Source organism: Stereum hirsutum, assembly GCF_000264905.1.
Source record: "Stereum hirsutum FP-91666 SS1 unplaced genomic scaffold STEHIscaffold_19, whole genome shotgun sequence".
NCBI lineage: Eukaryota > Fungi > Basidiomycota > Agaricomycetes > Russulales > Stereaceae > Stereum > Stereum hirsutum.
The window spans coordinates 164,936-191,084 of record NW_006763149.1 but is presented as its reverse complement, the minus strand read 5'-3'; the positions used below and the strand labels follow the sequence as shown (position 1 = coordinate 191,084).

Genomic DNA, 26,149 nt, shown 5'->3' with positions numbered 1-26,149 from the left:
GGATAAAACTGTCAGCCTCCGTTAATCTGATAGATGTGAAACACTCAATGAAATCGAAACAACTCGAAGGGACGATAGCCCGGCCGAGTGAGAGAACTCGATCTAATGCTAAGGTAGCCTGGTCCTAAACCTAAGGCGTCACCTATAGCCAAACCCTAACCAAACCCAAACCAAGCCTAACCCTGTAGCTGAGGGTGTTGGCGTACGAATGTGAATACTAGGAGCGCTTGTCCTAGGGGCACTAGCCCAGAGAGAATGTGGGTGAACTGAGACCGTGGGCTTAGGGCTGGATACACCAGGACACAAGGTCACACTGAGTATGGCGAGAAGCAAAGGAGATCGAGTTAGGGAACTATTCTACGATACAGGTAGTTCTTATATACATCCTGGGCTGACCCTTTAGGGCACGTCCTCACTGTACACTACGAGTGAACACTACAGGAATCCTTCATGGATATCCAGTGGGTCCAGCAATGGGCACAATGGGTACAAACCGCTGAGTCAACATGCACAAGACTATTCTAGAACGTTCCAGACCTGGTCACATGTCCCTACATCACGACCACAAGGTCACATGCCATCACGTGCCTACCACATGACTGGTCACGTGCCTATCCCTCTATCCATCCCACATCTCCATCGTCGAAGTGGCACCTGGGGCCACAATGCCTGCAAGGCGCGTACACTCCTTAGAAACGCCGAGAAATAAAGAGTTAGGTTTAGCCCGAAGGCCGTTTCATATATGCTCTTGCCGAATCAGGCGGGGCGAAAGTGGTGGGTAACGTGGACGAGGCGGAGGTGGTCGTCACCGCAATCGGGATGAGGAAGAGATTGGAGAGGCATGTTTCTTGGAACATTGCTGTGAGTGGTATGAGAACACATTACCTGAAGTTCTCTGGGAAGAAGAACTCCTATCTTGGTTCCAAGCAGCCTCTGCACCAATGGCCTGCATGCTCTTGATCTCCGACCACTCTTTGGCCTCTGGGAATGGTGTCGCACGTTACTAATTGAAATCTTACGACGTACCGACAGAAATCTAAATCCCTTGTCACACCAGCTTGGCTGCGTGACTCTCTCCACAAAGGTACTCCTCAGTCCTGCGGCGACTACGCCGCCATCCCCGACCTCCAACCGAGCACCGCGGCCAACTGCCCCACCGATGACTCTGACTCTGGCTCTGGCTCTGACTCTGACCCTGACCCGCCCACCATGAATAATATAAAGGAATCTCTTCCGTCATCAGCACCGCCAAGTCGCTCCGGTCATTCTAAACCGTCCTCGGCGCGTTCTGACATCCATAGCAGCATCCCGGCTAGTCTTCTCCCGCCGAACCCACCGACGGCGTTTAATCCCAAATCATTGGATCCTCTGGCGAAGTTTGCGTGTGAGAGGCCGAGCCCATTGAAATGTGTAAATCAGAAGTTGGCGGAGGATTTGGATGTGATGAGGAAGTGGAGGGAGCTGGACGGTGAGGAGAGGAGCGCGTTGAGTTATCGGAAGGCTGTCTCCGTGGGTGTTCTGTGTTTTTAGCCATAGATAACTGTAGCGTTGGCGACCACTGACGTATGATTTGACAGGCTATCAAAGGTAGGATTGCTGCAATTTCTGTACGATTCCGGGTTCTGACCTTTCTGTATAGCCTATCCTACAAAGATTAACTCTACGAGAGATATTCAGAGGTTACCCTTCGTTGGGTCTAAGATCTCGTCCATGGTCCGTATCAGTGACGATATTGCTTTTACTTGCATTATACTAAGCATCAGCCGTCAGATCGAACAATTCATCGACCAAGGATACATATCCGAAGTCCGTGCGTATGATCTCTTCACCTTCACACATGTCTTCTTCTTCATCTTCTCTCCCGCTCTTTCTTTCCTCTTGCTGTCTTTTCCTCCGTGTTTCGCTGCCCTGCCCCCAGCGGACTCACCCAGTCTCGACTTCTCTTCACTCACAGGCACAACCCTACACTCCGCACGCTTCAAGACCCTTACCGTCTTCAACTCTATCTACGGTATCGGCCCACACACGGCTCGTCAGCTGTACGCACTCGGGCTTTCGTCGTTGGAGCAGCTGGAACAGTATTATGATGTAGAGGGGGCTTGGGATGATGACGATGATGCGGAGGGAGCGGGAGGAGAGGGAGATTCTGAGATCCCGGCGAGTATAGCTGATGCGAAACGTGAAAAATCAGCAAAGTACGGTCACAGTGGTGGCGGTGGGCTACCCTCGCCTCCGGCGTCTGAACAGAGCGAAATACGGCAGGAATCTCCAGCTCTACTACCCGAAGAAGCGGAAGCGGAAGCCTTGACGGCTACTTCCAAGGAAAGGCCGAAGGATATCAAGTTGAGAGGGATAACGACGATGTTGGACGAGGAAGATGTGGGTGCGATGCCGAAGGAGGAGATCAAGGAGAGTTGGATAAAGATCGCGTTGGGGCTGAGGGAGGACTTGAGTGTGAAGTGCGTTTTGTCCACTCTCTCTGCCTCTGCTAAAGTTTGACCTCGCGGTGTTAACTATACTTGCGTCACACATCTTTTTGATTTGATTAGGATTCCGCGCGACGAGGTGAGAGAGATTCATCGCGTCATCATGGGAGAGCTGGACGAGTTGCAGCCAGGGTGTGTTAGTACCATTGTTGGAGGGTAAATCTTGTTTGCTTCTCCTACTCAAAGCAATACAACCTGATGAGAACGCGGCAGATATAGGCGCGGTAAAGAAGAGAGCAACGACGTCGATGTTGTGTTCACGCATCCGGATCCTGAGAAGGCGAAGGGTTTGTGTAAGCGCTTGATGCATGTTTTGTATGATAAAGGTATTGCCTCCATTCACACTCCTTCAACCCATACTTTAAGCTGACCATATAACAGGACTCGTAACCCACGTCATGCGTAAGCCCTATCCATATCTATCCTTCTCGTTACTGCTCAGGGCTTAACGTGGGCGGTACATGTTCCACAGACCTCTCCAGCTTCCACGCCCACAACGCCCTCCGTACGACACACTGGGACTCCCTCGAAAAATCCCTCACGGTATTCGTCCTGCCCGGCACGTCGCCTATTTACCCGCTGCCCTCCGATCACGACCCTTCTAAAACTAGAAGGAGGAGAAGGAGAGTAGATTTTATATTCGCGCAGCCGAAGACTTATTGGACGGCTGTCGTTGGGTGGTATGTTCGTTCGTTTATAATTTGGCTGTAGTGAAACTCGTGGATACCTGGGCTGACGAGGCTGCGTGGTATGCACACAGGACTGGATCGATGATGTTCGAGCGAGATCTGCGCAGCTGGGCGAAGAAACGGTTCGTCTTCATTTGCGTGCTCCGTAGTACCCGGTCCTGACGAATGTCGCTTCATCCATGTTCAGAGGCCTCAAGTTCGATAGTTCCGGAATGTGAGCCTTCCCCATTTGTTCCTCCTTCTGGGTGCAGCGGATTATTGATGATGATGCATGGACTACAGTACCCGCCGTCGAGACTCGAAGCTGATCTACCCGCGGACGGAGAAAGAAGTGTTTGACGTGCTTGGGTTGCCGTGGATCGACCCGACGATGAGGAATGCGGACGTTTGAGGGACTAGTCTGGCCAGTCACCTCCTCATCACTGGGACTCACGATGTTTGGGTGTAAGGGTGTTCAAGAGTCGAAGATTTAGGCAGGCATTAGTCGATAGTTATTCGTTTTTATCTTGTTGTAATTGTGTTTTTCGTTGTATTCATTCTCTTGATTTGATCGTTGTTCTCCTGAGTCGCTCCATCTCCCTAGCATCATTGGGGGTATCTCTCGAAGTTGCCAGGGTACTATGATACGTTTCAGAAGTTCACGACAATGCAGATAAAACGCGCGAGAATCCTGTTGAACGTTAAATGATTTGTGATAATACAGATATCTAAACATTGTGTGTTGATTAAATGTGCCAGCTAGATGTCGTCCTTCCACTCCATAGAAAATACGCGCACTGTGTTGTCGAGCTTTCGTACTCAGCTCAGTTCGAAAAGGCTTGAATTCCGGTCATAGCCTTGCCGAGGATGAGGGTGTGGATGTCCTAAAGGTTCCACAGGCGTCAACGGGGAATGCGATGATGATGCAGAAAGTAAGAACGTACATGGGTGCCTAGTTGAAATTTGCGGAGAAACATCAATGGCACCAGTCAAAGTCAGCACAGGTAAGCAAATGAAAGCTAATGGTCAACGCACCCTCATACGTGTTCGTCACCTGCAAGTTTGCTACATGCCTTCCGATGCTATACCTGTATAATCGATGTCAACCATCGGCCAATGTTAAGCACAGTGAAACCAACTCACTCATCCGAGCACGCGTTCCCACCAAGCACGTCCACCAACATCCTTGCCCCCTCTAACGCCTTCCCACAATTATTCCTCTTCACCATACTGACCATCTCCGGCACCAACTTTCCTTCATCCTTCAGCCTACCCACTCTCAAACTTGCGTGTAAGCCCAAGGCAATCTCAGTTTGCACCTTGACTAGCTTCGCTTGAACAAGTTGGAACGAGGCGAGTGGCCGGGAAAATTGATGGCGGTCAAGGGCGTATGTGCGGGCGGTATTGAGGCAATCCTCAAGGGCGCCCATGACGCCCCACGAGATGCCGAACCTGCGGGGAGACAGAGGACATAAGACTCAGATAGCAGGGAGAGATACGGAGAGAGGACGGACCGCGCGCTATTAAGACAAGAGAATGCTGCGCCTAAACCGATGGCGTCGGGCATCAGAGCATCGTGTGGCACCTTCACAGAGTCCATGAATATGGATCCAGTGGTCGATACTCTCAGAGCCAACTTGTTTGGAATCTTCTGCGCAGATAGGCCGTTCATCCCCTGCGATCTGTGTGTAAGAGGACGCGCGAAGGTTAAAAATTTTAGATGGACTAACTGACTTTCTCGAGGATGAACCCACGGACACGGTTGTCCCACTTGCAGCGCGCCCACATAATAAAAACGTCTCTACGATGCACGTGGAGATTTTGGTTCATGAATTTGGAATGAAGAAAGGAGCACTCGAGGCAAACTCACGCCACGGGGGCATTGGATATCCACGTCTTGCTGCCGTTGATGACGAACCCGCCGTCGACTTCCTCCGCCACGGTTTCCATACCGGCTGGGTCAGACCCGTGGTTGGGCTCGGTCAAACCCTGAAATAAGATGGAGAACGGAACTGAGTAAGCCTTCGACGAGCGATGGGTGTTCGATGCTTACAAAACATCCCACAAGCTCTCCCTTGGCTACAATATGCATGAGTTCTGGTTATGATGAGCTGATGAAATCTAGGAACCTACCCAAACCAGGCAAGAATTTATCCTTCTGCGCCTGGGTCCCAAAAGTATGTATTGGATGCATAACCAAGGAAGACTGCACAGAAGCGGTGGAGCGATACCCTGAATCTACCCTGCAGAGGAAGATCCATAGCGCAGAGTAAGTAGAAGGCAACGCCACAAGACCGCGAGCGGGTGTGGTGCCTAGCACCAATTCGACATACCTTTCAATTTCACGGGCTATAAGACCGTATGCGACATTGCTCACTCCAGCGCAACCGTAGCCGTCGATCGTTGGTCCGAGGAGGCCCACAGAGCCCATTGCCGGGAGAATAGACTTGTCAAAATCTAGAGTGATGGATCATGAACGTATGAAAGAAGGTAAGTATGTGAGTTCAATGAGCTTGCGGTATGGCTTCAAGATCGGAAGACAGGTAAAACACTCACTCTCTGTACGATGAGCCTCAATAACCCGAGGTGCAAGATATTCCTATGGGCCAACAGCATAAGCTTGATTCTTTAGGCGGGTAGTAAATAAGACTAGCCTGGCAGAAATCGCGGGCTGTATCCCTGCATAATATGTGCATTAAAGTGAGCAAATGGCCCCAGCGAATCTCTAGCAAACGCTCGGCCGGACCTTATGGCAACCTCCTCGTCCGTCAGCGCACCCTCCAAGTTCAGTGGATCCTGTTCTACAGTGTTGGTTCCCTGCCTATGTAGTGACCCTCACAAGAAATGCATACCTCCCAGTTGAATTTAGGCTCTGCGAATGTATTAGGTATTAGTTCAGCCGATGTTAACAGACCGTAGAGAAAGGCCGAAAAGACTGACTTGGAGCTGAGGATGTGGAGGCACATCTGGTAAGCTGGCGAGTTGCAGAGCGTGACTTCACGATACGGGAGAGCATGGTGAGCAGATATTGGGAGATGTTGTTGGTCTGTTATAGAGCAATGCAATTCACAAGTGACGAACGGGGAGGTTGAGAAAGAGGAGACTCGCCCGCCGGGACCGGCTACCCCGCATTCCCTGTCTCCGGCAACTCGCGTTTTACGTCACCATCATTGTTGGCTTGCATTCCATTTTGGGATGACGCCCATTCAAACCACATTCATTGCGCATTTATCAGAAATCGACGTCTTCCGCCCTGACTTTCGTTTCGACATCCTTTAAAATGCAGTCTCCATCACTTGGCTCAGCACTCGCTGCCTCTTGCCTGTTCGCTCACGATTGGCAGGCTTAGGCTCATAAATGGCCATTTCTATAAGTGACGCAGAGCTCCTCGGTGGGTTCCTGGAAGCAATAGTTACCGGTAAGTTGTTCAGTTGATTCTCCGCATCCAAGAAAGTGTTTGGTCGTACATGTCTCGCTCGTGATATCGACTTAAATCTGCATCCCTTCCTAAGGCATCTTTTTTGCCTTCACGTGCGTCACTATCGTGGCACAATGGCGGAAACCTGGCGGAAACGGCTTCGTCATTCCTATCGTTTGTTTTATGCTTGCCATTGCCGTGGCGGTAGGCCGTATCCATCATGTCGTTGTAATCTATTGGGACTAATGAGTCCATTCTCCTCAGCATCTCACGCTTACCCTTCTTGGAGCCTTCGAATCCATCACGCCGACAGCGTCTGTCGTTGGTCTCATTGTCGACAACAAATTTCTCGTCAATACCAACCCATATACCGCGCAGACGTTACTGGCGATATAATACTAGTGAGTAGACACTCGTAGCGTGGCCTCGGTCGCAGACCTCTGAGCTACCTATTCGCCTTCTAGACGTGGCGGCGTTACGTAATTTACTCCAAAAGAATAATCATCGTCTTTCCCATCTTCTGTTGGTTGGGTTGTATAGGCATGTCCCCTCATGCCTCTAGCGATAGTCCCGTGGTCATGTTTTTTTCTTACTCCAATCTTTCGAGCTGATCCACTTTCGCCTTTCTCCCATTTTTCTATTAGTTGCTATGTCCACTTGGTGTGCTTACAATGCATCGAAGCTCCACTTGGGGTGGCACACGCTATTCCCGATCATCATTGCTCTCATCGAGTCTGGCACTTTTTACACGGTCGCCACCCTCGGTGCGCTCATCACACACGTGTATGGTACTTCCGGAGAGTTCGCAGCCGTACAGGTCTTACCTTCCGTCGTGGTTAGTATCACTAATCATTTCCTTACACCGTATATTTCCGATCTCTCAACGTTATCCAGTTATCTTCCGGAACGTGGAACGTACAGGGAATCATTTACTGCCTGATTGTCCTCCACATCAAGTTCAACACAGATCTACCAAGTATAGGGAGGTTAAATACCACGGCATACCTGGACGTGAGTATGCGAATTGGATCGTCCCGGTCGGTGTCTCCTGAGCTGACGCATGCTTGCCTTCACAGACATTCTCCGGAGTAGTCGGAATGCACAACCACATCATTCCTTCTGTTAGCCTGCCACAACATTATACGCTTCCCGGAACAAGCTCCCTTTCGCCCCACTCCCACAGATGTCATCTTCCGCTGCCCACTCCTCTTCCTTGAATATCACTCACTCAAGGTCGAACTACGAGGATAACCCACAATAAGACGTAAGTAACGAAGCCCTCAACCATACCTAATGGTGACGAGCAGAGCTAAGAACGTCATGTATTCCCATCCTGCATCGCGTGGACGAGTTACTTTGCTCAGATTATCACACTTCCTTAACCACGGTTGTCTCGGTCAGCGCAGTCTGACTTGTCATATTTTTACTGACTCAACAAAAACGTTCATCTTCCTGGTTCATGGATATCCGATGGCGTGTCATCTGTAGGCATGGCTTGCAGGGAATGCTATAGCAATTCTGCACTTCGTTGGCGTGAGCTGGGCTCACTACTCAGAGGCTACATGATGGGACACAATCCGTCGACATCGAGACTCGCGACTAGAGGTGCCCTGATCCGGATCCTATTGAGAGCCTCATCACGGTGGGTTCTTGAACGCCGTCCATCGATTCTCACCTCGAATCCAGCACAATCCTTATTGTGGTAGGCAACATTCTCGGCGCCGCTTAACTCAATTCTATATGACGGCAACTTCAGAGGATATTCGTACTCCCGCAACATTGCTGAGAAACATGTTTCGCCGGCAAAGTCCGCCACGGCATGCGAGCTCCCATTCGTGCTCTCTTAAACACTACACTCCACTCTTGTCGTGAACTCGCAACGACTTGAAGGCGGTATTGGCAGACCCTCAGAGGTCTCTCTATGCTCGAGAAATGGTATTGCTCAGCGAGGCTGAACTTCTGGGCATTTTTCTGGAATCGTTTGTCACGGGTGAGTTGGCCGCCCACATCTAATTTAACTCCTGTACCCAGTGCGTGGATGTCGGTTGCTTCGAACCTCACCCTTGGTGTTCAGCCATGCATACTGACCATTCGTCGCGCAGGTATCTTCTTTACTCTTGCATGCGTCTCGATCTTTGCGCAAAATGGGCGTAGAACTTCCAGTTGGGGATATTCTGTGCCTGTTGTCTGCTTCATGTTCACAATCGCAATGACGGTATGTTCTTCACCACGTTGCATATTCTCGGCTCTGATGAATGCCGGCCAAACATAGCATCTTATACTTGCTTTCGTTGGTAATCTGAAATCCGTGCCTCCAAGCTTGAGTGTCGGTCAGGTCATCGGCGACGTAAAGTTCTTCGTCAGCATCGTTCTTTACACCGTTCAGACGCTGGTTGGGGACATGATACTGGTACGCACGATTGAACGAAACACTCCAAGCAGAAGCCCGTCCCCATATTCACTCGTCAATGTATGTGATCCCTTTAGACTTGGCGCTGCTACATCATATACTCCAAGAGCGTGGTAGTCGTGATATTCCCTGTGCTTGGATTGCTTGGAAGCATTGGTTAGTCTCTCAGCTATCTGCGAGCGTATGGTTCCATTGAACATATTCTTGTGCTATGTTTGCAGCCATATGGATCATCCAGATGATCACTTGGGAACAACCATTCGGTCGGACACAGATCAGCGCGGAAACTGTATGGGTGACGGCGTACCTCACTATTACATGCGCCATCAATCTCTATACCACTCGTAAGACTCAGACCTATATCTATGGCCATAGTCACTGACTTCCTTGCTGCTTATCCTCCCCGGATGGGACTTGTACAATAGTCGCGATGGCGATATGGTGTGCATATAACACACGAAAACTTCACCTAGGCTGGCCCACCCTCTTTCCATTCATCGCTGTTCTCGTCGAGTCCGGTGTTATATACACAGTCGCCACACTGAGCGCACTGATCACGCATCTCGTCGGCTCGAATGCGCAATTCGCAATGGTCCAGGTGCTTCCGTCTATTGTTGTGAGTTCCGTGTCTCTCTACTTGAAGATGGCATCTAACTTCTGCTTTATCGTATGAATGCATAGGGGATTGTATACTGCTTGATGATCCTACAGATCAGATTCAACGCCGACCTGCCCACAAGAGGGCTTGCCCAAACTACAGGTTATCTAGATGTAAGCCGAATCTCCAAAGATAGCCACCGGCATTAACACTGTCCTCATACTTCCAGAGCTTCGACGGGTAACTGGCGTATACCTGATACGCAAGATCGGCGATCTTGAAACCGCGCGATGTTCATGTTGCACCTATAGGAAGGATAGCAACAGCGATGTTTTGTGTGGCGAACGGCGCAACAGATATCCAGGGACGAATCGTAAACCAATGATGCGCAAGAAAACAGTTAAAGTTCATCGTGGCCAGAAGAAGAAGACAACGGAAGCCGGTCATTCCTTTACTTCTGCGGGACTTTGTCGGTATGTAATTTAGGACACAGTGCTTACGCTCTTTCGAGGAAGGAATGTACATCTACTACGCCGATAAATGGCAACATGTGGATATCTCACTCTTTTACGCCACGTTGTACCAGAGACCAGTGCGAGCTTTATCTCAACCATTTCTCAGGCGGAGTGTTCCAAATTTGGCACACTTATTCTTATCCTTATGTTTGGCCTTGGTGTTTTGGGAATGATCGTCGCTCATCCTGACTGGCCGCCAATCCTCTCGCGTGGCCTTTCCTGCCGGAACGTGGTTCAATCACCTGTTTGGGCCTCTTTTTCTTGGACGTTACTGCACGCGTGTCGTGTGTCTTGTCCTATCTTGGGTGTAGGCGCAATGTTATTCACGGCGTACTGGAACCATCCAGAAGTAATCGCGGAGCTGCCGACTGCTCCTCCAATCATGCTCGGTCTTCGTTCAGCCACCTGCTTGTCACGGTCTGTCCTCTATAGCAGACTTATCGTTACTGGCACCCGCCGCCAATCCCACCCCCTCGCAGCAGACTCCATCTCGTCTGGTTCAGCACATGTATTTTCCGAGACATCCACGCGACTACTCGCAACGAAGCACTCTATGTTCACACCACCCGGCCGATAACGCCCTTTCGCCGACCATCTGCAGATTTCCTGGATTTTCCATAGACGGTCGACTTGCCGTTCGATGGCATCCGATTTCCGACTTCTGTGCGATTCGAACGTTCAACTTTATCTTACTGTTCTAATATTGGTGAGCAACATCTCATCTGCACCCGTACCTGTTCGAGTTTATGCATTCATGCTCATGCCTCGTGATCTGAAGATAGCCCTTGCCGGCGGCAGTCGATGGTCAAGTACGCACACTTGCTCGATAACGCTGTATGACATGCGCTACTAACTATACTGACTTACAGATGCATATGTTGGTCGAGTGAGCATGATGTGCTGACGGGTGCTAGCTCGCTTCGACGGTCGCACGAAAATCTCGGAACAGCCTACCGTGCTAACGTGCGCTTGTACGATTCCGGTCTTTGTCTACCATCCATTGTCAGCCCAGAGCAACTCCGGGCCAAGGAACTGATGGGTCGACCGGTACACTGACAACTCGCCGTTCTAGCTGCTTCGAGGCTAATACCTAAGCTATACCCTGTCGACGAGGACGTGCAGATCACTGGCACTGACAGAGACAGCGGATCATCCACTATATTTGCTCTTGTCGCCGGCGTCGAGATGCTCGTTCGATCATGATCCGACTTGATCATTGAGTCGCCACATTCGACCTCGAGCATACGCATCAACGGTCAGAGGAAGGATGACAGACGCAGTGCCACTCACTGCTGCCACTCAATATGTCTATGGTGCGAAGCACTTAGTCACCGCATATAATATTCAACCGCCAAATTTGTGCCCGGGAGGTCGAAATTCCAGTTTATTGAAAGAAAATTCCTGGAGCATATTAAAAAAACCCGGGACTCTCATAAATAATAAACAATTCTATTAAATATTAATTGTTTGGCGGGAGAAATCGAAACCCGCCAAATCTGGTGGGTGGGAACTTTGAAAGTCCCTCAGTTTTAATTATTTTGGAAATCTGTCTTGGGGATCTCTTCCTTTCATCAAAAGGAGCATTTTGACAAGACAGATAACTCTTAGAGGCGAATTTGACCCTCCTGTGACCGGGTCTTCCCGGTGTTCGACTTATGCGGTGAGTAAGTGCTTCGCACCATATGTAACAGTGAATGGGTTATTTATAGCTCAGGTATGTGCTTACAAGACACTATGTCTTGCTGATAAGTCTTGAGTACCTGACGATCAGTACCACAGGAACAGGACTCGAGTAATCCACACCGCACAGAAGCCGACCTCGCCCCTTCCAGTCGTCGTCGTCGTCCCGCAGTATCCACACCTCTGAATCCCAGTCTCGCCACATCTGCATCTGACATCCAGCTATACACACATGGACGTGACGCCGAAAATAAACCATCAAAGAGACGTACATACGCCTTCGTCCACGCGTCCGTCGGTTGCCCGCATTGCCCTCTCCTCGCCGCACTGCCAACATCTGCTTCGTGATGCGTCGGCCACCGAGGTGCACGGAGCACATGCGCTTCATTATACGGTACCGTACCACCGCAGTCCACTTCTGAAGTTGCCCTTCTGACCATTCTCTCTGATCCTGTCTTTCGTCCTCGGCCACTTCACAGTAGTGCCGCCTCGAGTCTTTCAATACTTACCAGCCTCGTAACGATCACGATTGGCGAGCCTACTGTGGGAATGGGAATGATGCGCCCATCGCATTAAAGCCCTCGCTCCCAATGAATCGAAACGGCTTTCAAAGTGAAGGGTCTTACCTACACTTACACGAAGAAGTACAGAAACCCAAACGGAAGGAAACACCCACTCCTCGACCCCGCGGTCCAGTCTCAACGATCGTGCGCACGCACATGTAACTATCCCACTAACAATCGCAATAAGTAAAACCGTGTACACTGTAACCACCAGTGCCCCACCGGACACTCTGCATCTCGAATCTCGACTCACCTCTGGCATGCATTACGCATTACACATGGACATGCGCGATCAAGGGACGACCCACCTAAACCTCCACCATCGCATCTGCGAATTTGATCCCTCTCTTGATCCTTTGATCTTCGGCAATCGGACTCTTACAGACGACGGACGATGGACGTCGACGCGCTCAGCTCCTACATACCAGAAATATGACACGGGCTGTACGCGACCTGATAGTGTCCTCCTCCGAGTGTTGTCACGGCTCCGGGCGATCTGGTTGCTGGTTGAGTTGGCTGACCGGCATGTCAGCCACAGCAACTTTGAATGGAGGGCTGAGTACTGCTAGGTATGTCTGTCTTACAAGCACACGCATCGGCGGATCTACGAGCATAAGAGGAGTTACGAGGAGATCAGTCTCATATATACCCGAAGGCCTGACGCGAGCGCCACCATCGTTATCCTCGCCACCCGTCGCTACCGTGCCAACAATCCTACTCGGCTCCCCTCAATTGCAAGCCCCTGTCGTTCAAATTCAGGTTGTTCGTAGTCAGCCGGTCAGCATATGAACTCCACACGTACCTTTCTTTCCTCGCTGTTCATTCATTCTAGCTCCAACCTCTCAACGACCCCGACCATGACGCCACTTCCCCACTCACGAGTCGCGAGTCGCGATCCGAACCTCGAAACTCAGCTGAGATGATGCTTTGTTGCAGGTATGTTCTATGTACAGCCTGCAGTCGGAGTCGAGAACGAGATGACATATTCAACTTACCAGGCCAGGCAAGACTGGGTAACTTCCGACCGACTCAAATCAATCATCATGGAGCCGACCGACGAATGGGATAGAGGTCAAAAATACTAGTACTTATATTCACTATAATTCAGATGATATGTATACGTATGCGTCATGTTGGGTGTTGAGTTGTGTGTGAGTTAAAAATGAGTGGGAGAGATTCCATATGTACAATATGCCGATGCCAGAGAGAGGGGGAGACCGTGATCTGAGACTAACTAAAGAAAAAAAGAAGAAGAAAAAAGAAAGAAAACAAAAAGGAAAACAAAAAGACTATGTATATTCTTCCGAAAAGCGATATATATCTTACTTTCAGCGATCCACCCCTTGTCCGTCCGTATCTTGTTCTTTCGAACCCCTTTCTGGCATTCTATCCGAACCAAAGGCATACGGTACACAAAAGGAAAGAAGAAATGAAAATGCATGTGCGTTGCCCGAGCCCAAGCTAAGCCGATCCATCCAAGACTTGAAATTCGAGTAATGCGGAGGTAAGAGCAAAGGGGATAGATAGATGAACAGAGAAGATGCGAAAGCGAGATACGTATACAATGACGAACGGCGAGAGTGAGTTCCCGAACGCAAGGAAGAGGAAGAAATAAATAGCAGCGTAGGTACCGCGGCCGGCGAGTCGTCGGCCGCTCAAAGTTTGAGACCTGAAAAGAGGAATTCGGAAGAAAAGCGGAAGTAAAAACAAAAGAAGAAGAGAATGCCCTGTGGGGTCTTCGATGACGAAAGGCAGGGGTAAAAGCGAAGACGGAACGAAGACGGCGACGGGTGGGGTAATAGCGGAGGGTATGGATAAAGTAGAGCAAGACGGAAGGAAGAGGAGATCCATAAAGGGGGTACATGGAAGACGAAAGCTGAGCGACGAGGGGACATGATGGATGCAAGATGCGAAGTAGAGACGGTGCACATAGGTAGACATAAACAATGAAGAGACCGCCAGACTCTGCCCATTTCCCGAACCGCAGAGTTCGGAGCCGATAAGGTGGATTCAACCGATCCCATTCGGGGATCCGAACAGAACAAGCCCGCCGTAAGGACCGCGAAGAGGACGGGCTTAGCAGAGCTCGACCTCCCACTCGCCGGCACCTCCACCTACGGTCGGCATGCTCTTCAACGCAATCCTGACCCGCTTTGCGCCGGTCGAAGTGGGGATCTGCGTCTGTGACATGCCACCCGCGAGCATCGCGGGGTCAAACCCAAACTCGGATAACGAAGTCATGCCTCCGATGCCGAGGAATGGGTCCGACGAGTCCAACGAAGAGAGCGACGAGGTATCGAAGCCCCCGAGATACGATTGCGGCGGTTGAGAATCCCAAAGCGATTGTGGCATGGCGTCGTCGAATGAGGAAAGGGAAGCGGAGGACAGGGATGCTGATGGAGAAGAGCCGGATGAGCCGGATGGGTGTATCCGTACACGAATTTTACCGTCTTGAGATGGTTCAGCGTCAAAGGTGATGTCCAAGTTACCGAGGCCCAGTTTCTCTGCACCAGTATCGACGAACTCGAGCTTCTTCGCTGGCGAGCGACCGGGGACATGCTGTCGTTGGCGATGGAAGTCGAAATCGAGGTCCATGGCGTTTGGTGACCGCCAGTCGTACTCGTTAGGCAAAAAGGAGCCAAAGTCGACGTTGTTCGAGGAGGAGGCGAATGGATTGGATGGAATACCGGAGAGTGGGAATGTTCCTGACATTGGCATGGGCCCCGATTGCGCAGTGACAGAGAAAATGGAGGGCAGGGCACAGAGAAGAACCTGCTTATGTAATAGAAGAGGTCACGGTGAGTTGGACAGGCCCGGAAAAAGCAGATGGTTTTCGTGTGAATGGGAACAAAGAACTGACCAACAAGCTGAGGCTCGCGCCCGTCTTCTCACCCTTGTGGGTGATTTGTTGGAGGGACGAGGGACGAGAGGCGGCCATCGTTGGCGGCGACGGGAGCTGTGGTTCAGGGGCCTCCATCTTGATCGTCGACGGCGAATGCCGCGAGAGTCGCGAGGAGAGTTCTCGCTCGCGTTGCTCTGCGGCGGCGAGCTGCGCCCGGAGTTGGTCGATCTCGGAGAGAAGTTCTGCGGGTGGTTGCGGAGGCCGCGACTGCACCTGCGAGTGCAATGCGGTCGACGCTGTTGAACTGCCCCCGGAGGTCATCGCCAACAGGCGCGCGTTCTCCTGCTCTAGCTCGGCGACGCGACTGTACGGCAACGAACGCGTTGGTCAACGTGCTACATCGAGGAAGAAAGAAAGAGAACATACACTTCCATGGTCTCGAACTCCTCGCGCTTTCTTTGTCTAGAAAGGAAGGCGGCGGCCCTATTCTTGACCAACCTAGCTTCGCGCTTGCTGAGACCTGAAACGTCGGGAGGCACAAAGTCTTTGGTGGTGATGCGTTCGCCGGAAGCGCGCGGCTTTTTTGAAACAGGTGGCCCAGGGCTTGAACGGCGTTTGACAGCCGGCGCCCCAGCGCCGAAAGGTAGACGAGAGTGATCTGAAGGTGGTGAAGAGGAAGAGACAGAAGCAGCACCGCCGCTTGAGCCGGAGGGAGAGGGTGGGGTGGGAGGGAGGTCGAAGAGCTGGTGAGTGGGTAGACAGAGCTGCTGGTCGACGTCTGAGCCATACTCCGGACTCATACGCATCCTGAACATGGGGTTGCTAAGGTGTATCGAGTCGGACTGGGACATGGCAGGGCCAGGTTGGGGGTATTGGTTGTTGTTGTTGTTGTGGGCGTAGTGAGGGTACTGGAGAGCGAAGGAGTCTATGGACTGTGTGGGAGAGTGGAGGGGCTGGGTGTGTTCCCAAGAGGAGTCTGAGAGCGGGGATGCTAGGGGGGCGTCTGGAGCGATGAGGGCAGACATGGAGAGAGCGGGGAGGTACGGGGAAAGCATCTGGGCGAAACGGCCTGGTTGTTTTTATAGGGGAAGGGCTTTGGACTGGGGGCGCTGTAAGGACAGGGTCTGGTGATGGTTGGGAGTAAGAATGAATAAAGTAGCTAAGCGGACGATATTCGGTCAGATCTGAACCGTCCAGCGTCCGTTCGGTCTGCTTTGATTCTCCCACACCGCCCGCCTGGCGCGACACACTCACCCCTGGCTGCCCGTCTGACCCCAGACGAGCCCCCTCGGCGACAACTCGCTTTTCTCCAATATCCCTCCCGAGGACGCTCCGGCTGCCCATTTCCCTTTCCGGTCTACACACTTCCACACAACCGCAACCGTCGTCCCGCGTGCCCGCGTCCGACGTCCCCCTCGTTATTATGAACGCGACCAGTGGCTCCCCCACTGGTCAGTCTCTGCCTGCTCTTTCTCTGTCGGATGATCGCTCCATGCCACTATTTTAGCATTCATCTGGACCATCCTCGGCGAACGACATCTTCCTAGATACCTCTCCCCGGTTTTTGCGAGAACACCCTCCCAAAAATTCAAGGGCGATCCTCATTCGCTCTCTCCATGCGAACACTCAGTCACTTGCCCCGACAGCTTCTGTCCGTGATCCAGACACACGATGACGGTGGCACGACTCCGGTGGCCCCTGTTGCTTCCGAGTACTAACTTTGTCCGAACGTTCGACATAATGCTTCCGCCTCCGTACCGTTGGCATGCCTAACTTCTTTCGAGAATGTCAGGAAAACACAAGACTACTCTTTGTCTCGGCTTCTGTCCCTCATTTATCCGCCTTGCTCTAGCTTCTGTCCAGGCGACTGCTAGTACTGTGGCGTGCCTGCCTTTTGTTCGCCCCTAATCCATAAAATCTCTATTCAAACTAGGTCTCCTTCACATAGACCGCACATTTTGCTCGCAGTCACATCTTCACAACCCTTCATTCGTACTCGTCGCCCTGAAACCATATCTAATCCACAACATCCATGCTCGGACCCGAGATCGACTGTATGGAATGTCTCTCCCCCGTCTCTCGCATTTCTCACTTCATGCTCCGATTGCATTGCGAACGTCTATCACGATATCCATCTCTATTTCACTCGGTGGTCTTGACCTCCGTATTTGGTTCTCACTGTGTTCAAAGGTATTCACAAGCGGCATGGTACGAGCACGCAGTCTCTTCCACAACTCCTCCAATCAATCCCACAGAACCCTTTTGCCTTCTCACTCGCTCAGTTCTTGAGACCATTGCGCTCTCTAGGCCAACCAGAACGCCTGTGAACATTCACCACTCGGTCCCGCCACGGCTTCCCTCCTCCAATTGAATTCTCCTCCGTCCAGGCCCGGTGAGTGCCACGCCCGACGACTCAATCATTTTCAAGCGTGTCCCCTGCCAAGTCAGGCAATGAAGGATTCACAGTGCGTCAGTCTCCCATAAGAAGCACGTCCTTCAATTGAAAGGAAACCTTTGTTTCGAAAACTAAATGCCTCAGGCTTCAAGAGCCAGTGAGCGTCCTGCTCCTGCGCCTCTTTCAGGCAATCCATCATTGTCTTCACACGTTCCGTCTCGAGCCGTGAATCCTTGGTTGAGCGTACCCGCGAGACATCGCACATCCCGCTCTATCCATCTCGTACCTCCCCAGGACGCAAAGTCTGCTTGAGTATTCCTCTCGTGTTTCGCTCTTCGTTCGCTCACGCGCTCTGTTCGACTCTGGACTGAATAACGTACATCGAACCCTCGTTTGTCGTTCAATATTCACTAACTGCTCGGAAGACCCGCACCGCTGCGAATGAAACATGACCGGGGACTGGTTACGACGAGCGACGAAGCTCACATTGTTTCTCTTCCGCGGATTGACCTCCTGTAGGCTGTGGAAAAGTGTCTCACCATCCGCACTAGCGTCATCTGTGATGATCCCTCGTTTATTCCTCTATCCGCAGTTAGACATCGAGCTGTGCTGCACCGTGTTTGCGTTCGAAATTCGACTCGCTCTTCAGTGTTCACCTGCATACTACAGGCTTGTGTGAGTATCACCGGAGGCGATACATATCGCGACGCACGCTGATCGCTGTTCACTCTCTCTACCATTCAGTTTAAGTAACTGAGCGATGCCGCCGACCTTCCGACGTCAGCTGCACTCGTACTGTAGGTGCCCATCGACAGTCCTGGTACACACATTTGTCTGATTGGTATGATTCATGAAATCTGGTCGGTAGCTCTCTCAGCTCAGCTCGGTGGATCAGACGCTGCGTCATAGAAATCACAATGATCAGGGCTGCAGGAGATACAGTCATCCTTTCGTTGTGGCGTAGGTGATATACTTACTGACTGACTTACTACTACACTGACTACTGTATCATATAGAACACTACAGTAAGACGACCCACCGCAGAACTGTCAACTTCGTTCCCATCAGCGACGTCGACGCAGCTTGGTTCGGGGTCTTAGAAACCAACAAACCCCACCTTGATATCGATCTGATTATTTGACAACCCGCACTATTGACTGCACCTATCCTACAAGTTCACCCCGATTCAAGTGAACGTTGATATGATGGATGTGTACAGTCCTAGTACAGTCCGTGATGAGGCTCGACGAATTAGCATTGTACGACCGTACTAGTCGAACAGATGGACGACTCGGAGCACAGCACAGCATGAGCTCAGTCAAGTCCGATCAAATGATTCCAGCTTTTTCCTGATGCGACTCGAGACGAGTCTCGTCTCGTCTCTCATCTGAATATTGAATCCCAACCCATCAAAATATCTCTTCGATCTTCGAGGACGTACGAATGCGCAGTGTAAGGTCGCACAAGGAATAAGCATCACACAATGTCGCCTCGTGATAGATGGACGGTGGGCCTCCGGCCATATATTCTCCATCCAACTCCGAAGTACTACACTATGTTGGCCATTCAATCATTGGACCACTGACCCACTATCCACTATCTATACTGTTTACATACACCCCATGGTGCACGAGGCGGGACCGTAGGTAGCTTTTTCCCTAGTGGCATCAGCGCATCAAACACAGTAGCGAGGAAGGACGGCCGCCATCAAACCGAAATCAAGTCGTGAACGGAACGCCCGAATAATTAAACGCACGAGATCTTTTGCAACTTTAAACAGTTTCAATGAATTTTTTCCCTATGAACCCGTAGTCGGACCCGGAGAGCGAGAGCGCTGAGGTCAAAGTTGGAAGCAGAGTCTGGGGGGGCTCGTCCGGCCTCGTAGTGGTTCTAGCGGACGTTCAACTTTAATTTGAAAGCGCGCGTTGAAGCGATGGACCGCCCGGAATAGTAGGAAGGCGTAGTGTGATACTCGTGTTATAGCATTCGGAAGTTTTCGTAGAACGTGTTTGAAGGACGTTTGTCGCCCTTCTAGAGTGGTTCTTTGTTGATTCATAAATCATAAAACCCCTGTGGATTCAATTTAGAAAAAGAAGGTGTTTGTACAGCCTCTAGGTCGGGACGAAATCGTGTGCGGTTCAATTCAGTGAGCGCCCACGGAAATAAATGGTTGGCAATGAGTACGCCGACCCGACGAGGCAGGACTTTGCTCGATACCGGTCGGGGTGTGTCATTGTCAACGACGATGGGAAGCAGCCTTTCCTGTGTCGTTGGATTTTGCCTCCGTGACTCTATGTACTAAGTAATACCTCCGTGCTCCCCCGACTCGGATCGTCAACTGTCAACGAACTACACGGAGCTGTGGCGCGCCACCGCCACCGTACATAGTCATATATTTACCTGACACAAGTTCTTGACAGTTGACGACCACACAGACTTCGTCGCGACACATCGCCTCGTCCGCTAATGCAACATACTGAAGCAGTGAGAATGATAGTTCCGATACCGTACAAGCGCCGTTTGCCTTCTGTCCGACGAACAAAACAGACTAGATTGCGGCGCTAAACATGTAAACAGTCGGCGTCTCGCTGATCCCCTATCGAAGCAGTGGTAGCACAACGCCTGCGTTATGAACTGTTTAGGAAGAACAAGTTGGAGTCGTAGTATTCGGATTAAATTCCAAAGTCGGCTTACTGTTCATGATTACTTATCCATCCCCATCCCAAGCTGTCAATCCCGGCTCCTTAGGTCTACTGTATTCTCCGCATAATCACACGGTAACGGCCTCTACTGTACCATCGTTGATGGAAATGTACACGGTAGAACCGACAGACCCTGACATTGCGCCCAACATGCAGGTCGGCTCAGCTTCATCTCAACATATGGAGGAAAGGATAAATCTGGAAATCGATCCAGTCGGACACATCTACCTCGTGCTCACGCTTGAGCTCGTGCGTTGCGGCGACTCTCGCTTTAGCGCCAAAAGCGCAATGTTGGATATTGAACGTTCGATACCTCTAGGCTTGGCGCAGGTGCGGCCATGACCGGCGATTTTGGGGCTACCGGAAGGATTGTATAGTTAGCGCGAGACAGACTAGATGAGGAAGGAATGAAGACGAAGAACATCTGGATCAGTCTCACCGCCCAGAAATATCTGTTTTTTTTTCTACTCAGAGGACGAGAATTCTGCGAACCAGTCTTAGAGTTCAAAGCAGCGTTTGAGGACCTCCAATGAATCACGGCACTAACCTCGCTAGAATGAAGACAGATCCTCCGAGCATCACCCCAAAGCTCAGACAACTAACACGGAATATTCACTTGAAGGAGACACACCCTACCGGCGACCAACCAAAAAGGAAATATTGCCCAGGCGCTCCGAACACTTCGACATCATCCTGTCCTCGAGCCTACATTTTCTGCACATCGGTACACCGAAATACTGTGTCCGCTGAGTAGGCACTAAGAGAGAGAAAGACCTTTCGAGCGGAGCATATGCCGATACTTGCGAGAAGAGCGAAGGACTAACCTCCACGATTGCTCGGGTGTATGATCCCAGGACTTGAGTGCATGCGCTTCACACCCAGAGAGGTTAGTAGATAATATCGGTCTGTTGCCCGATTATCCTGCGGGACGGTGGAAGGGAGACTTACGCTACAGTGCTGTGGTACATCAGCGTCGATCGAGTGTGCTTGTCGACGGGCAGCTAAAAGAGGGGTCCCCACCGACATTCTCGGTGTGGCGACGGGCTGGGTGGCCCGGGGAGAAGGGTCACACCGGCGATCTGCACTTCACAGTGTGCAGCGTGACACGGTCATCGGCTTGTAAGTACCTATACGTAGAAAAGAGTTCGGAGGCGGTCTAGCAGAGACAGCCCGGTCAAGCACGAGTGGTGGCAACCGCATGAAGAACGGGACGGACCGGTTTTCCTCTTACTGGAGATCCGACGGCCTATTCTGCTGAGAGCAGGACGGTCGGTCCGACCTAGCAAGGGGAGACAGGGTCAATAATGATCGCACAATGGTCGATAGGTGGGAGTTGGAGCCATAGTAAATGGAAATACACGTGAGAGAGTACGGAGGACACACCGGGACACCCACAGCAGGAACGCATGATACACAAGACTTCGAATGGCGTGCTGCTCTGAACTTTCAAGCAGGCCCCAAGGCCCAAGGTAGTTTGTGTTCATGAATCATAAGCTAAGCGTCTTCAGCATTCCATACTCGAGTATAGTATCGCCCACGAATGGATATTCGATGGAGTAAATGTTCAAACGACAGATCGTGTCCTCGTCACACATGTCTTCATGCTTCAGGGTCGACATCGCGAAGTTCTCTCGCCGTTGGTCGACCAGACTCCTCGCATCATATCGGCACGTCCGGCGACTTCAGCGTTCCAAATGGCGTACGGACTCGACCAATGGAGGTAGCTTAACGTTCCTCGACCATGCGAAAGATCAGCGCAATAATTTTCTTGAACCCAGTAGCGTACTAGCCCATCAAACGAGGCCAGTATCCAATACGATGTTTCAGCGGTGAAGGGCCCTCACTATCTCGTTGATGCCTAGCAACACTTTGGATATATTTCGCCGCTGCCGCAAGCGCATTGGACCTATTGTTCGTACGGAAAGGGCCACCTTCCGACATGGAAGAAGTTCCCATGGTGAACATAGAGAGAAACTCATGCACGTAAGGGTTACGATAGAGGGCACCACAAGCTTCAAAAGTTAGCTTTCCCAATCTCGTCCGAGGTAAAGTGTTGTTCACTCACCTTCAAAGATGAGCCGGTGTCTACAGCATTTGATATTCGCAATCGCACGCCCTAGCACTCAGAAAGGGGAAGATAGAAGAAGTTCTCGAGTTCATGTGGAATGTCAGGATCTTGGATTGCAGAGTTGTTCTGATCGAGATCAACCTATTTACCCGAGGAGCCTTGCGAGGCAAGAGATCGACAGTCTGCGGCACGTTGCTTGACCGTTCAACATCAAAAGCGTCGCAAAGCATATAATGCTATCTAAGGCCTCGCTTTGGAGCGATGTCGATCAGGGAAGGCGAGCCATCAGTTGTGCACTCTATATAGGAGGCACCATTTGATCCATGGAGGGAGAGTGCGACAAATTGTTACAGATTAGAAGATACCTAGCGAATGCGCGAGCATTGTCCCGACCGCCTCACGAGCTGGATTATTGCTCCCCCAGTTCCGATTCGGGTGAACGCTGGAATATGTTCGCAAAGAAATCCGTCTGTTGTTTAAGACCGTTCGTGGCAACGGCAACTCGACAAGAAGGACGTACCGATTGGTAAGCAGAATCGCTATTGTGTTGGTATCCCGCTTGATCGCAATGCTCGTACCCGTATAACCCGCTGGAAGATCAGAAACGGTGTGATGAGCGATAAAATGTCAGACCACATCTCGCCTTTGACTCACTGTGACCAATGGTCTGATTAGTCGCGAGCAGGCCACCCCAATAGTACTGATTGATCTCCCATGCGAGCCCATGATCATCCCCAGGGAATGCAGTGTTATAATTGTAGACTGGAGACGGGCAACCGACCAATTAATGGACCGCGTGAAGGAAGAAACATACCGCATATGGGGAGACAAAGAAGAGAGGCAAGGACGTACAGAACTTATCGACAGTTTCAGGCTGAAGGATCCTTTTTCCTCCGTATGTTCCGTTGTTGAGAATCATCTGACTGAATATGGCGAGGTCGTACGCCGTACTGAACAGACCGGCATGTCCGGACACCCCTCCAAGAGCCCACGCGTTCTCGTCATGCACCTACAGATGCAGATGGCCACAAGTAAGAATTTAGTTCCGAAAGACCATAGAAACACATGCGTGACAAAAATGAACAGGCTCACCGATCCCCAAACTGGCTGTGGCCTTCTAGGTTCAAGCTCTCCCACTCCGTCCGGTAGGCCGTACTGATACTCTGTTGGAGCAATCTTGGACTTCCACTCCTCAGGCGGGTTGAAACGAGTGCTAGACATGCCGAGCGGTTCCGTTATGCGTTCACGAATTAGCGCGTCTAACGTCTTATTCGTCAAGACTTCGCATATGTGACCCAGAGTCATGAACTAGTCACCATATAAGCACAAAAGAGCCCACGCTGTTCGAAAAAGTGTGTGGCACTCACATTGATATCGCTGTAAACGTATTCCGTATTGGGAGGTGCCTCGGGGGTCGTCGTCAAGAACGCTTCAATTCGTTCCTCTATTGAGCTATAATTTGTCCATAGGTCTGGTACAGGGTCTACGAAACACGGGACCATGTTCGGAAGTTGAGCATTTGTATCTACGCAGTTTTGCCGAAATGCGCAACTAACCGGGCAGTAGACCAGAGGTGTGAGTGAACAGGTTCAAGATAGTAATATTCTCTAGAGTTGAGAAGTTCAATAGAGTTCAGCGATGCATGACGTTGTTATAAATAACATGCTTGCCTTTGCCGTTAGAGGCGAAGAGCGGGACGTAGGATGCGGCAGAAGCATTCAAGGTTAACAGTCCTGTAGTATACGATTCAGTTAAAAATAAAGGTGTTCGCACCGCGAGGATATACCTTCGTCCATTAGGGTACCTGCTACAGTACCGGTAAACATCTTCGTGAGTGAAGCCAAGTCGAATATGGTATCCCTCGTCATGGGAATCTACGTTCGTGCCGCACGCGAAGGGAGAATATACATATCAGAATGAGGACCGACAGATAGCGCTATGAAAGACAACACACCATTTCCCACCAAGGTAGGTATGTTCCATTATAATCAGCATACTTGTACGCATATCCTTCATAAGGTTGTAAATAGATTGAGTACATATAAGAGCACCGAAAGGCCTTGACAAACGTACCAGTAGCCTGATGCGACACAACAACTCCGTCCTGCACTGCAAGGGTGACCGCCCCCGGCATGATGGAATGGTTGGATCCCTCATAGAACGTAGTATTCACGATCGCGACGTCCGCAAAGGCACCGACATAGAACGGGTCGAGACCTACGTCTTGAGCCGACCCCCATCTCAAGGTATCCTCTATCATGGTGCTCTGGTCAGCACGGAAGATGAAGCGAACAAGGAATCGCATCACTCACTGACCACGGCACCGCTGACACTCGGTAGTAGTTGGAACGACATCATGGCAATACTTGCCATCCAATAATACTGTAACATCGAGACGGACGGCGAGGAGTAACCCGATTTACTGTTTCCAGGAAGATACTTATATGAAGGGTGTTTGATCCTCGGTCCGAGCTCCGATACTAGGAACAGAAAATGTCTAGTGTTTAGATAGCAATGATAATGAGGCCTTGGGATAAGGGCATTCTTTTGCTACCAACGATATTGGTGGCCAGGCATTCAAAGTCTCGACGGTTCAGTTACCTTGCACCCTCGCGGCCTAAGAAGAAAACCAGCAGAACGCGGGGAACGACCAACAAGCCCACAATGGGACAAAATCCATAATCAGAGCAGGTGTAGGATATTAACGGTGCCCATTCATGCAGTTGCCCCGACAGTTGCAGGCGTCCGAGCAGCCTACTGCAAGCGCGGCACATCCGCACTGGGACCCAATGTACGAAGACGATAGCCCGCATCCCCCAGAACAGCCGCACTTCTTGCGGCCAGGATCCGCATCAGCAGGAGGAGTGAATCCGTTAAGGCAGTGTCCATTGGCTCCTCTAGAACACAATTTATCGTCGAGCAGGAATACCAGATTGAATAACGCGCGGGCATTAGAGCTGAGAGACGAGAAATCGACTGAGGGACTCACCGGCCGCCACACCCACACAGAACGGAACATGCCCTCCCAGCAGCGGAGCATCCACATGTACCCTGACAACTGCTTCCTCGACAACTACAACATTTACCGCCAGCCCTCACGGACCAGACAGGCTGTGCGTTGAGGACTTGTTGCTGCTGAGCTGGAGTGGGGTTCCAGGTTGACGGAGCGGGAGGAGCAGGATCAGAGGAGTAGATCCAGGCCGTTCGTTGACTACAAGAAAATAAATATGAAAAGATGAAACGAGAATGAAATAAAGGCAACCAATGTGCGTATGTACATAAAGAGGAAGAAGAGACGTACTGGCAACCGAAACACATTTGAGCTCGAGGCAGTCCACCCGGTCTGTTCGACGCATCACCGACGCACCTCCCTGTATTGGGATCGAACGTCCAGAGATCTTCGCGTACGACTCTTCCTTGCGCGTCTCCCACTAGGGGTTGATAAATCTGGTAGAAAGGCTGTACGGTTCTGCACGCCGGATTCTCGCACTGAATGATTGCCATCCGCAGGATTCACTTATTCTGAAAAAAAAACTGTGAGCATTGAGGACTCTTGAGTGGGAACGAAAGATGATGGACTCACAAAAGGTCCTCTTCTTTGGACACGTTGACGGTGATGAAGACGGTGACGAAGACAAGGGGAGGAAATGGAGAAAAAAGCGGCTTCGCGCTAATCGCGACAAGGTCGGCGTTTACATGAGTGCCACGTGATCGCGTAGCCGGTCATTGTCGCACTGTGGCGCGCCACACTATTTCATACAGTGCAGAATACAGTGATTCAAACATATCAGTGACCCAAGCAGA

At 51.0% G+C, this 26,149-nt stretch overlaps 6 protein-coding genes across 6 annotated transcripts; 3 read left to right on the top strand and 3 right to left on the bottom strand.

Moving 5' to 3' along the window:
• Window positions 1–450: 450 nt before the first annotated feature.
• STEHIDRAFT_150332 (Nucleotidyltransferase) lies at window positions 451–3,736 on the top strand (the record flags this gene model as incomplete). Its single annotated transcript, XM_007310021.1, has 13 exons — window positions 451–486; window positions 724–861; window positions 1,033–1,513; window positions 1,640–1,713; window positions 1,771–1,810; window positions 1,955–2,459; window positions 2,550–2,642; window positions 2,700–2,812; window positions 2,868–2,888; window positions 2,959–3,166; window positions 3,247–3,297; window positions 3,363–3,389; window positions 3,458–3,736. The coding sequence occupies 13 exons, from the start codon at window positions 451–453 to the stop codon at window positions 3,564–3,566; spliced, it is 1,896 nt and encodes a 631-aa protein (XP_007310083.1). The 3' UTR covers window positions 3,567–3,736.
• A 65-nt stretch (window positions 3,737–3,801) lies between these two features.
• On the bottom strand, window positions 3,802–6,225 carry STEHIDRAFT_104893 (acyl-CoA dehydrogenase domain-containing protein). The gene is made up of 15 exons (XM_007310020.1): window positions 6,095–6,225; window positions 6,007–6,026; window positions 5,901–5,950; window positions 5,809–5,833; window positions 5,711–5,753; window positions 5,488–5,611; window positions 5,288–5,397; window positions 5,208–5,233; window positions 5,025–5,143; window positions 4,889–4,955; window positions 4,669–4,829; window positions 4,298–4,606; window positions 4,190–4,242; window positions 4,099–4,106; window positions 3,802–4,038 (listed from the first exon to the last, which is right to left on the bottom strand). The coding sequence occupies exons 1-15, from the start codon at window positions 6,168–6,170 to the stop codon at window positions 3,979–3,981; spliced, it is 1,251 nt and encodes a 416-aa protein (XP_007310082.1). The 5' UTR covers window positions 6,171–6,225; the 3' UTR covers window positions 3,802–3,978.
• Window positions 6,226–6,835: 610 nt separating this feature from the next.
• On the top strand, window positions 6,836–10,985 carry STEHIDRAFT_172345 (uncharacterized protein; the record flags this gene model as incomplete). The annotated part of the gene is made up of 15 exons (XM_007310019.1): window positions 6,836–6,973; window positions 7,037–7,112; window positions 7,217–7,407; window positions 7,467–7,583; window positions 7,649–7,836; window positions 8,061–8,274; window positions 8,329–8,562; window positions 8,675–8,787; window positions 8,845–8,982; window positions 9,060–9,138; window positions 9,204–9,326; window positions 9,408–9,598; window positions 9,664–9,753; window positions 10,878–10,904; window positions 10,965–10,985. The coding sequence occupies exons 7-15, from the start codon at window positions 8,505–8,507 to the stop codon at window positions 10,983–10,985; spliced, it is 840 nt and encodes a 279-aa protein (XP_007310081.1). The 5' UTR covers window positions 6,836–6,973; window positions 7,037–7,112; window positions 7,217–7,407; window positions 7,467–7,583; window positions 7,649–7,836; window positions 8,061–8,274; window positions 8,329–8,504.
• Window positions 10,986–12,007: 1,022 nt separating this feature from the next.
• On the top strand, window positions 12,008–12,211 carry STEHIDRAFT_134984 (uncharacterized protein; the record flags this gene model as incomplete). Its single annotated transcript, XM_007310018.1, has 2 exons — window positions 12,008–12,169; window positions 12,200–12,211. The coding sequence occupies 2 exons, from the start codon at window positions 12,008–12,010 to the stop codon at window positions 12,209–12,211; spliced, it is 174 nt and encodes a 57-aa protein (XP_007310080.1).
• Window positions 12,212–13,473: 1,262 nt separating this feature from the next.
• Window positions 13,474–16,279, bottom strand: STEHIDRAFT_150328 (uncharacterized protein). The gene is made up of 3 exons (XM_007310017.1): window positions 15,607–16,279; window positions 15,199–15,544; window positions 13,474–15,110 (listed from the first exon to the last, which is right to left on the bottom strand). Exons 1-3 carry the CDS (start codon window positions 16,233–16,235, stop codon window positions 14,415–14,417), a joined length of 1,671 nt encoding a protein of 556 aa, XP_007310079.1. The 5' UTR covers window positions 16,236–16,279; the 3' UTR covers window positions 13,474–14,414.
• A 6,420-nt stretch (window positions 16,280–22,699) lies between these two features.
• STEHIDRAFT_162370 (beta-lactamase) lies at window positions 22,700–24,700 on the bottom strand (the record flags this gene model as incomplete). Its single annotated transcript, XM_007310016.1, has 12 exons — window positions 22,700–22,787; window positions 22,866–22,935; window positions 23,000–23,107; window positions 23,198–23,354; window positions 23,438–23,653; window positions 23,713–23,828; window positions 23,902–23,950; window positions 24,008–24,078; window positions 24,132–24,219; window positions 24,300–24,355; window positions 24,419–24,598; window positions 24,658–24,700. The coding sequence occupies 12 exons, from the start codon at window positions 24,698–24,700 to the stop codon at window positions 22,700–22,702; spliced, it is 1,242 nt and encodes a 413-aa protein (XP_007310078.1).
• Window positions 24,701–26,149: the final 1,449 nt, after the last annotated feature.